Source organism: Theropithecus gelada, chromosome 4 (genome assembly GCF_003255815.1).
Source record: "Theropithecus gelada isolate Dixy chromosome 4, Tgel_1.0, whole genome shotgun sequence".
NCBI lineage: Eukaryota > Metazoa > Chordata > Mammalia > Primates > Cercopithecidae > Theropithecus > Theropithecus gelada.
Genome location: NC_037671.1, coordinates 5,579,126 through 5,590,963, shown reverse-complemented (window position 1 = coordinate 5,590,963; position 11,838 = coordinate 5,579,126). Strand labels below are relative to the sequence as shown.

General features: G+C 44.3%; 1 protein-coding gene across 2 annotated transcripts; it reads left to right on the top strand.

Annotated features, from left to right (window-relative positions):
* Positions 1-2,301: 2,301 nt before the first annotated feature.
* SERPINB1 (serpin family B member 1) lies at positions 2,302-11,100 on the top strand. 2 transcript variants are annotated; one of them, XM_025382388.1, is made up of 8 exons: positions 2,317-2,504; positions 2,836-3,081; positions 3,697-3,872; positions 5,598-5,735; positions 6,246-6,363; positions 7,989-8,131; positions 8,216-8,383; positions 10,112-11,100. In XM_025382388.1, the coding sequence occupies exons 2-8, from the start codon at positions 3,054-3,056 to the stop codon at positions 10,514-10,516; spliced, it is 1,176 nt and encodes a 391-aa protein (XP_025238173.1). In that variant the 5' UTR covers positions 2,317-2,504; positions 2,836-3,053; the 3' UTR covers positions 10,517-11,100. The 2 variants fall into 2 exon arrangements, with proteins under 2 accessions (XP_025238174.1, XP_025238173.1); XM_025382389.1 differs by lacking the exon at positions 2,836-3,081 and having other exon boundaries at positions 2,302-2,504.
* Positions 11,101-11,838: the final 738 nt, after the last annotated feature.

Below are 11,838 nucleotides of genomic sequence, written 5' to 3'. Positions count from 1 at the left end.
TGAGCAATAAATTTCTGTTTTTAATAAATTGCCCAATCACAGGTATTCATTTATAGCAGCACAAATGGACTATGACAGAAATTGATACTGAGAAGTGGGATGTTGCTATAACTAATACCTAAATATGTGGAAACAGCTTTGAAACCGACTAGTGGGTAGAGGCTGGAAGAATTTGGAGATGCATGCTGGAAAAAGCCTATATAGACATGAACAGAGCATTAAGGGAAATTAAGGGTGAGGGCTCAGAAGACAAGGAGAGCTGTAGGGAGAGTCTAAATCTTCTTGGAGATTAATTAAGTGGTCATGATCAGAATGCAGTTAGAAGTATAGATGGTAAAGACAGTTTTGATGAGATCTTAAAAGGAAACTGGAGGAAAGGTCATCCTTGTTACACCGTGGCAATGAACGTGGCTGAATTGTGTCTGTGTCCTAGTGTTTTCTGAATGGCAGAACTTAAAAGCAATAAACTAGGATATTTGGTGGAAGAAATCTCTGAGCAAAGTGTTGAGAGTGCAGCATGGCTTCTCTTGATTGCTTATAGTAAAATGTGGGCAGAGAGAATGAATTAAAGATGGAGTTTATAATCAAGAGGGAAGCAGAGCTTAAAGATTTGGAAAATTCTCAGCCTGGCCATGTAAAGAATGAAAAGGCATGTTTGGGAGAGAACACCAAGAGTGTGGTCAGGCTCACATTTGATAATGAAATGAGTATGTATAGAAGGAGGCCAGATGCTATTCATCAAGACAATGGAAGAATGAACCCAAAGGCATTTCAGAGGTTACCGGTGCTGGATCTCCATCCCCATCTCAGAGTGCCAGGACCCTGAGGGCAGAACGGTTTTAAGGGAGGACTCAGGACACCATGGAACCTTGGGGCTTGCTGCCTAGGGCTGCCTCAAGTCTCTGCCCACCCCCATCCCTCCACATTCTGGTGCAGCACTCTTTGGCCACCATCTCAGGTGTGGCTCATGCAGGTCCTTGTCAGGCTACCCTTCCTGTAAGCCTTGGCGTGTCCACGAGATGCTAACTCTGCAGGTGTACAGAGTGCATGAACTGTGGAGACATGGCCACCTCCTTCTAGATTTTGAAGGATGTCTTGGGGAGCCCGGGGGCCCAGTCAGAGAATTGTCACTGAGGTGAGGCTGCTGCAGAAAGCCCTCACTAGGGCAATGTTTAGTGGAGCAGTGGGATTGGGGCCACTGCAGAGAGCCCCAACTAGGGTAATAGCTAGTGGAGCTGTGGGAACAGGGCTGTCCCTGAGAACCCAGAACTGTACGGCCACGAGCATGCAAGTCTATCCTGGGAGAGCCTAGACTTCAATCTGTGAGAGCTGCTGCATGGGTTGCACCTGGCAAGTCCATGGGAGTGGGCCCCCTGGACCCTAGGGGACCCAGTCCCCACCCCCATGTGCTTGGAATGGGGGACACAGCATCAACGAAGATGATTCTGAAGCCCCAAGATGTAATGCTGTTTGCCTTGCTGGGTTTGGACTTACTTGGGACCAGATACTCCTTTCTTCTGGCCTGTTTCTCCCTTTGGGAATGGGAATGTCCGTCCTATGCCTGTCACACCACTGTATTTTGAAGGCATGTAACCTATTTGATTTCACGGGCTCATAGCTGGAGGGGAATTTCACTTACGATGAATTGTATCTTGAATCTTATGCCTTTCTAATTTAGAAGATATTTAGAAGAGACTTTGGACTTACATTTTAAAGTTGATACTGGAACTTTGGGGGCCACTGGGATACAATGCATGCATTTTGTATGTGAGAAGGGCATGAATTTGGAGGACGGGGGCAAAATGCTATGCTTTGAATGTCTGTGTCCCCTCCAAAATTCATGCTGAAACAATCCTCAATGCAATGCTAAGAGGTGGTGCCTTTAGGAGGTGATGAGATCATGAGGGCACCTTCCTCATGAGTGGGATTAGCCCCTTATACAAGAGACTTCACATGGGATTTGGCCCCTTTTGCCCTTCCACTTTCCACCATTGAGGATGCAGCAGCAAGCTGTCATCTTGGAAACAGAGAGCAGGTGTTTGGAACTGGTTCTGTTTTATCTGATTTTGGGGGCCCCTCTTTTTCCCTATGCAAGATCCCCAAATTTTCTTCCCTCTCTCAAACAAAGCTTCCAGTATAGATGGGACTCAAAGGGAGTCATTTGCCCTCTAAGAGGTGTCACACTATGTCGTGTCAGTCATTCACACCTTAGTAAGAAAAAGCTCTTCAGGTCCTTGCCAGCGATTCGGGGAAAGGCTTACAACTGAGAAAGGCGCGGATCCCCCGAGGAGGGCGCTGCCCGGAAGCCACGCTCATTTCTGCTTCCACTTAGGCAACCCCGGGAGCTCTGACTCCTCGGCGGTCACAGGGAAGGGCCGCCGCCCCGCCCGCGGCTGCTGGCCCGGGTGACGCTTCCGCATGGTATAAGGGCAGCGGCCCTCGGTGCTTCCTCCCACAGCTCGCACCCAGCTCGGAGCCCGGAGCGTGCCTTGGCAGCGAATCGGGTAAGGCCGGGCCTCGGAGCGGTGGCGCGGTGGCGAGCTGGGGGGAGAGGCCAGGCCCCCTCGCTCAGCTTCCAGCCCAGCATCCCACCCCCGCCCCAGGCTCAGGCCCATCAGCCCGGCAGCTCCCTGCGCGCCCCCCACCCGCTTGGCGCCCCCATCCCTTCCGGGCGCCGCGTCTGAGACAGGCGACCTCTGATCCCCCGCCCTTGCCTGGGCGCAGGCCCGGCCAGCCTGGGAGGGAGGAGGGAGGACGACAGATGCAGGCGGAAGGGCAAGACTGAAACCCGAGATTAGAATGTTGTCCTTTCTCCCTGAATTCCCTTCCTCCCAGAGCTGTTTGTGACAGTTTCCAGGCAGCTCAGGGTCGAGCACTGCTCCTATCTGCAGCTGCAGGGAGAGAGAGGAGGAACCCCGTGCGATTCTAGAGACGATTGCACAACAAGGAGAAGTCAGCTGCCCAGCGGGCAGTACCGTTCTTCTTTGCCTGTCCTTGGGGAAATTAGGGCTCTGAGAGTGGAGATCCAGATGGGCTAGTGGGTGGCGGATGGGATGCTGCACCGCCAGACCCTGGACGGTGGTGGGTTTCCAAACTGGCACATCCTACACCGGCTCTGAGACTTTGGGCACTGGACCTCTTATACCTTTTGAACCTCAAAAATAAGGAAGACTTATATTATTGTAATAATTACAGTGATACCTTTGCCGGAGTTTTAATGCATAGTAGGTGGCTATGAGTCTCTGATAGAATGCTGTTAGTTCAGGTGAAGGTAGGCAATGGATTCATTGCCCAGTGAATCAGAGACTTGAATCAAAGGCTCAGAAGCACCTGCGCTCCCAAACATAGGTTGGGAGGACCCAGGGCTGGGTGGCTATGCTAAAGCTGGGGTGGCTGGGGCCTGCCCCACCCCACCCCATCCCCTAGACTCACCTGTCTGCAAGGTAGAGCCCTTTAGGGCACCCTGGGTGCCCTAAAATCCCCTGTAACTGCTGAATCCTTGGCCAGCATGGTCCCACATTTGTGGGCCTGGGAAAGTGTTCTTGCCCTGCTGGGATAGAAAAGCGGGAGACAGTACAAGATCAAGGGTGCCACAGGGTGGCTGGCAGAAGTGGAGGAAGCTTCTGGGGGAACGAGTGCTGCCTAATCTGCTGGCATGGGCAGTGGGCACCAGGGGGACCCTGTTCTGTGTTGCAGTTTTCACCATGGAGCAGCTGAGCTCAGCAAACACCCGCTTCGCCTTGGACCTGTTCCTGGCCTTGAGTGAGCACAATCCGGCTGGAAATATCTTCATCTCTCCCTTCAGCATTTCATCTGCGATGGCCATGGTCTTTCTGGGGACCAGAGGGAACACGGCGGCACAGCTGTCCAAGGTTAGCAGAAACGACAGAAAGGGTCTGCTTTCCTTCCATCTCCCTACGAATGGACAGTCTTTATAGAAAGGTTGTGCCTTTGAGCTCTTACAGTGTGTTTTCTATTTTTATGAGATCAGACTTTCAGAAAAGTCACACTTGTAGGCAGGCTTTCATTCATCGTCAGGTTTTTCCTAAGTACCTACCACATACCAGGAACTGTTTTTTTGTGTTGCTGCGGAGATAGCAGTGAGCAAAGCTGACAAAAATCCCTGCAGGGCGAGTCTTCTGTTCCAGTGGATGAACCTGGCAACTTTCCTGAAAGCCATACTACATCCTCCTGAGCTAGCAGCTTCCAGTTTTTGCTTTGCGTATGATGGATGACATGCAACTCATAAATATTGCCTGTTACATAACACTACTTTCAAGCATAATGAGAGGAATGAGACATAGGGAATGCATTATAGTGGAGATAGTGGCATTGCTTTTTTCCAAGGAAAAGAGAAAAAGTGACCCTGTGGTTCTATAGTCCCAGGGTGCTGAGCATGGCTTAGTGGGCTGTGGCATAGCACGCCCTGCAGGGGAGGTGAGGGGGAGACCCAGCAGCTTTGGGAGCAGGACCCAGCCCTTGGCAATGTGACAGATCACTCTCATGCCCAGCCTTCCTTCTTGTCCTTAATGGACATGGAGGGGACTTCTGTGTTTGGTACTCTTTAATTCCGAGAAGAGAACTCTAGCTCTCTCTGTCGAAGCCCAGCAGAAAGGAGTGGTAAAAGTAGAGGCTCTTCTAACATACCTGCTGTAAATTATACTGCCCCTGTTCCTCGGCAAGGTGCAGCCCGGGATTCAAGTTCAGGGGGCTGCGAAGCTTCTATTACTCATCGCGTTAGATATGAAAGCATTTAAATATATTTTTTAAATCCATTAAAAAAAAAACACCTCTGTTACTAATTGTTAGTTGCTTCTTGCGGGGTTATATCAGTTGCTAGCTTGAGGCTTTCCAGGGACTTTAAAACCTCAGCAAAGAATAGTTTTAAGGACTCCTCCCTCATTTCCATTAAAGCAGATGGAGCATAGGCACAGTGCAAACATTCCATATCTCAGTGACTAATGTGGACTTCGTACCCTACGCAATTTTGTTCTTTGTGTCATAATCATAAAGGAACCAGCCTAGGTCTCATAAAACCACAAAGGGCCACTTGATTTGTAACTGATACATGGAGAATTAAACTTTTGCCAGAATGTTAAGTTTAAGGAAGTTATTTTAAAATAAGTGAGTTGCTGATGTTAATAGGGTAATAAAATTTTAAAAGCCTCAGTCTGTAATATCTTTGTGGTTCTGAATAGAGGATGAATCCTATTTTTACTGCTTATTTCTGAGAACGTTCAGTAAAATTATATTTGATACAGAATATAAATATGAACATACCATTTATTATTTTCTTTGGAAAAGGCAGACTTATATATAAATATTTAGTGTATTAACCACCCACATTTGTGGAACTGCTAGTGTAACAAAGAGTGATGTAAAAGCAATGTCTAAAGTTGTAATCATTCTGTCTCACAAAGTCATACATTTTGGATTTCCTATTGTTTGTTCTGTAATGACAAATTAATAAAGTATTGGGTTTGGGATCATCAATAATTAGTAATAAAAACACATTAATTTGATAGAAGGAAACACCAAGGAATCACTTTATAGTTTCAAAATAAATGGCTGTAGAAAGAATGTTTTCTTTATTTTAGACTTTTCATTTCAACACGGTTGAAGAGATTCATTCAAGATTCCAGAGTCTGAACGCTGAGATCAACAAACCTGGAGCGTCTTATATTCTGAAACTTGCTAATAGATTATATGGAGAGAAAACTTACAATTTCCTCCCTGTAAGTACTTTGCCCTTCACATCCTAAAACCCCACTAGACAGTGCAGATGTTTTCCAGCACAATCAAGTCATGGAAATCAGTTTTAATATTTGTAAACTTTCAGAAAAACAATCCGGAAGGCAAACATGATAGAATGCAAACTTTAAGTGACTTGATGATTTTGTGTTACAGTCTTAGTGAAAAGATAGCTCCTGGAGGTTTTACTGAAGCAAGAGTACAATCAGTATTTGTGAAATCTTAGTCAAAGATCAGAAAAGAGTGGTAATTTTTATATAACAACAGTAGTCTAAGGGTTAGGCTTACCACTACTGGAATGCAGTTAAAAATGGCTAAGATACTAAATTTAATGTTAAATGTTTTTTACTACTCTAAGAAAAACTATAAGAGTTTGAAATTTTGTGTTACATGGAATTGTAGCCTTTTAGGACAATTTCTGTTGCTTTTCGGGATTGTAGAAAACACTTTCAACATGGAGTAGGAGTATATTTCCTTTTTCTTTTTTTAAATAGGAGTTCTTGGCTTCGACTCAGAAAACATATGGTGCTGACCTGGCCAGTGTGGATTTTCAGCATGCCACTGAGGAGGCAAGGAAGACCATAAACCAGTGGGTCAAAGGACAGACAGAAGGTGAGCGCCCGGGCAGAATGGAATCATTACGCGCTGGTCGTGTCATTCCTTTCCTCAGTCCGCCTTTCCCACCTGCAGTGATTCCCTCCCCAGCTCCCACGGTCCTGGCACACATTGTGATTATCGTCAGAGGACGCTCCCGGTGTGTGCACTTGGCACTGCACGTCGTTGGACAGCTCTCACATGTTAGAAGTTCACCAGAGAGGAAACTTAAACATGATTTAACTCAAGCAGCTAAATCCTTTTTTCTTACCAGCTCCCCAAAACTTTTAAAGTTACATTTTAAAGTTAAAACCAACATTGGCGGGGCACGGTGGCTCATGGCTGTAATCCCAGCACTTTGGGAGCCTAAGGCAGGTGGATCATTTGAGGTCAGGAGTTCAAGACCAGCTTGGCCAACATGATGAAACCCTGTCTCTATTAAAAATACAAAAAGAATTAGCCGGGTGTGGTAGCGCACACCTGTAACCCCAGCTACTCTGGAGGCTGAGGCAGGAGAATCTCTTGAACCCGGGAAGCGGATATTACAGTGAGCCGAGATCATGCCACTGCACTCCAGCCTAGGCAACAGAGTGAGACTCCATCTTAAAAAACAATAATAAAAATAATAAAAAATAAAACATAAAGTTAAAACCAACACTGAACACAGCAAAAAAAGGAATTAAAATTTTGAGGAGAATCCAGCCTGCCAAAAATTACCTAATACACATATGGGAAGAAATGTCCTGGGATTTCACGGAAATACCTGAAATCAATATTCACAAACTACTGTGGTCATACATTTTTTGCCAACATCTTGTCCAGTAAAAAAGGTGTGGTAGGTGGGGACTGACTTGCTCTTAGGGTGCAATTTATTTCTTTACTACATCTCTCTTCTTATCTAGTCCTGTTTAGTCAACCCACTCCAGTAGGCGTGTCTTCCGTTATGCAAATTGTTCCCGGCCATACTTGTGGTCACCAAGGTGACCTTTATTTCCATGGAGTATGTTCTGCTGGGTTTTTTTGTTTGTTTGTTTTTTGTTTTTAAGAGACAGAGTCTTGCTCTGTCGCCCAGGCTTGAGTGCAGTGGTGCGATCGTGGCTCACTGCAGCCTCCACCTCCTGGGCTCAAGGAATCTTCTCATCTCCACCTCCCAAAGCGCTGGGATTGCAGGTGTGTGCCACCATGCTTGGTCTTGTTCTGCCTTTTGGATATTGTTTAAATTTTTTTTGTGAGAGTAGGCATCTACTCAGCGATTTGAAGAAGTGATTTACTGATGACTAAAGACATCTTCATTAAGAATTTTTTTTTCTGAAAAAGAATAGTTGTTACAAAATAAGGCTCATTGTTTATCATACAGTCCAGAAAAGGAGAATTTTCCTGTCTTTAGTCTTTCAGCACATTTGACTGGTTTAAAATGTCAAGTCCTTTGTGGGAAGTTTGTGTGTCATCCTGGTCTGCCCCACAGGTTGTTATATGTAAAGTAGAGATGTGTTAGTGAGTAGGGCTTTCCTAACTTAGTATCTTGTTAAATGAAAATTAAGTAGAAAGTATATATTTGAATTGCATTTCCGTGCTAATATATTGTCAGTTCAAATTTGGAATTCCAATTTGGATTTTTTTTTAAGCTAACTTGATTTTTTTAGGGAAAATCCCGGAACTGTTGGCCTCAGGCACGGTTGATGACATGACTAAACTTGTGCTAGTAAATGCCATCTATTTCAAGGGAAACTGGCAGGATAAATTCATGAAAGAGGCCACGACGAATGCACCGTTCAGATTGAATAAGGTGAGGTGAGGTAACTGTACAGAGTCATGCGTTGCTCTAAAAGAATGCAGAGAATAATTTCAGTGATTTGTTTTAACTGTTCAGAAAGACACAAAAACTGTGAAAATGATGTATCAGAAGAAAAAATTTGCATATGGCTACATCGAAGACCTTAAGTGCCGTGTGCTGGAACTGCCCTACCAAGGCAAGGAGCTCAGCATGGTCATCCTGCTGCCGGATGACATTGAGGACGAGTCCACGGGCCTGAAGAAGGTATGGCTCCTGGGCTTCGTGCTTTGTGGTTCCTCCGGTGTGTGTGTTGCATGGTAGGCAGGTGCTTGTTAAGTGTTCACTGATGGCTCATTTTCCAATAGTTTGTCATTCCTTTGTAAATGTAGCCCATCGACACTTGCTACACCAAAGCCCAAGGTAATTTTTTTTTTTTACGTTTATTTATAGAGACAAGGTCTCACTATGTTGTCTAGGCTTGTCTAGACCTCCTGGCTTCCAGCGATCCTCCTGCCTCAGCCTCCTGAGTAGCTGGGACTACAGCTGGGAGCCACTGTGCCTGGCTGACGTTTCATTTTTCAAGAAAGATGGCCAGCTACTTTCAGTGGGCACTTGTGATGGGGTCATCAAAGATCTATACTAAATCTAATACTGGTTAGTGGCAGCCCATGGAAAGGCTCTTGAATTAACTTTAGAGGAAATTACAGTAAGATGAGGATTGTTTTACTGTGGAAAAAGATTGAAAAGTCCCAAATAGTGTAGCATCTATCTTCATCATGTACTATACAATTCTATTATTACATTGTTCATTCTCATCACAATTCATGTAGACAGTGAATTAAATTTTCAATGGGTACAAGACAGAAAAAGCCTCATGTTACACGTTAGGCCTATTTACTCATGTGAACTTTGTATGAGGTTTCCATTATGTGTAGGGCCCCTAGCCTGCTCTGTATTCTCTGTCTCCTACCCAGCTAAACTTGCCATCAGGAAGGGGGTCTAATATTAATCATTTGCATGTACAGACTTTTAATATATTGTATAAAAATTAATGTGGTCTTTCTTTCAGTTGTATTTTTGCATTAGTTTTTTTTTCTGATTGTAAAGTGAAAATCTCTAGCCTCATAAAAGGAATGATCAGCACCATTAGAACAAGTAGAGTGATGATTCTGTTCCAGTCCAATAGCTACAACAATAGTAATGATAATAGCTGACATTTATATAGCACTATGGGTCAAGCACTTTATATACGTCATTTCATTTAATGCTCTCGACCGTCTATAAGGTAGATATAAGTAATGTCCACGTCACATTTCAGATGAGGAACTAGATCCAGTGCATAATCTGCCTTTTAAATTTTTACCTAGGAGCTAAAGTTATTAGATATTACTTCAGCTCCAGTAAGGTTCACCGATTAGCACAGCTTCAGTGGGATCCAGACTAAATAGAAGAAATACTTTAAATTTCTTCTAGCACTACTCGACCTGGAAGTAGTAGCAGCTGTCATGGCCTATCACAGTAATCCATTGAGGTAGGAGTTTAGTAAACCCTGGATGAATGGATGGATGGATGAATGGGTAGATGGATGGGTGGATGGGTGGATGAGTAAATGGGTGGATGGATGATAGATAGATAGATAGATTGTTGGATGGGTGGGTGGGTGGATAGGTGAATGAATGGATGGATGAATGAGTGACTGTGTTGCTGGGTAGCTGGGTGGATGGATGGATGGATGAGTGAGTGAGTGGATGATGGACCCAATGTACAAAGTTCCTGTACTTGAACCTTTGATGACTTGGAACACCACCTCTGCCCTATTTCATCAATTGCCAGAAAGACATAAAATTCTCCAAATGGAATCTGTTTTGGCACAAAACATGAAGGAAACTAACTAGCAACTGATATTATGGGTCCTTTGATTCAAATAATACTTTATTGCCTTACTTATGTAAAATTGATATCACTTCTTCTTTCGCCTCATTTTAATTGCAGATTGAGGAACAGTTGACTTTGGAAAAGCTGCATGAGTGGACCAAACCTGAGAATCTTGATTTCATTGAAGTTAATGTCAGCTTGCCCAGGTTCAAACTGGAAGAGAGTTACACCCTCAACTCAGACCTCGCCCGCCTAGGTGTACAGGATCTCTTTGACAGTAGCAAGGCTGATCTGTCTGGCATGTCAGGAGCCAGAGATATTTTTATATCAAAAATTGTCCACAAGTCCTTTGTGGAAGTGAATGAAGAGGGAACAGAGGCGGCAGCTGCCACAGCGGGCGTCGCCACCTTCTGCATGTTGATGCCAGAGGAATACTTCACTGCCGACCATCCATTCCTTTTCTTTATTCGGCACAATTCCTCAGGTAGCATCCTGTTCTTGGGCAGATTTTCTTCCCCTTAGAAGAAAGAGACTGTGGCAATACAAAAATCAAGCTTAGAGCTTTATTACCTGAGTTTTTAATGGTGCCAACGTTCTTCTGTCTTTACCAGTAAAACCAATATCCAGAAACAAATCTTTTATTTTCTTTTTAAGTTCGGCTCTGTTGGCTGTTTACACCCATGAATTTTGGCATGGGTATCTACTTTTCTTTTTTTACATCGAAAAAATCCAGTGGTTGCTTTTGAATGCATCAAGTAAAAAAGAAGAAAAGAATACATCAGATGTGTAGATTCTTGACCATGTTGTAATCTATGAAATTGCTATATCCTCCCGACAGCCATGGGAAAACATGATAAGATGGTCATTTATTTTGCAGTTAGAATTTTGGGAGCTGTGAAATAGACAGACACCCTGACTGTTGAAGGGAGGTTTAAAAACACATATTCAATTGAAATATAAGAGAGCACCCCAACTGATGGCCCAGGTTATGAAGACAAACTTGTCTCGCCTGATGTTTCTGTCCGTTGTTCTGCAGGATTAGTATTCTGTTACAGCCCTTTAGTTTTTAGACTCTTCAATTAAAGGGCCAATGGTTATAACCTGCATTCCCTTTTTTGTTCTTCTTTATGTATAATATGTAGTTAATGTGGCAGTGCATGAAATCAAGAAGTGGGTGTCTTAGGATAAAAGATGCCAAGAGTCTACAAAAATAACCATGTAGTAAGATAAACTGCTGAACAAAGGTTTTATTGTTAGCCACCTTCACATGTATTTTCTCTTTTTTTCTTTTTTTTCTTTTTTTTTTTTTTTTTTGAGACAGAGTCTTGCTCTGTTACCCAGGCTGGAGTGCAGTGGCAGGATCTCAGCTCACTGCAACCTCTGCCTCCTGGGTTCAAGTGATTCTCTTGCCTCAGCCTCCTGAGTAGCTGGGATTACAGGCATGCACCACTAGGCCCAGCTAATTTTTGTGTTTTTAGTAGAGATGGGATTTTGCCATGTTGGCCAGGCTGGTCCTGACCTCCTGACCTCAGGTGATCCGCCCACCTCAGCCTCTCAAAGTGCTGGGATTACAGGCATGAGCTCCCGTGCGTGGCCTTCTCATGTGTTTTCTGATTAAGGCTCTTGACTTCCTTCATCCATACAGGTTGTTATGTCAATAAGATGGTATTGTGCGGGGCTATGTGGGGAGATGGGGTGGGGGCTCTTGGACTAATATAAAACTTTGTCAAATGTAGTTCTTTGAATGGGGCTTGAAACACTGCATTTTCTTGCTCTCACAAGGATAGTGGGCACCATGAATTAATAAAATGTCCTAGGATTCTGCAAGCCAGACTGGTCTCAGG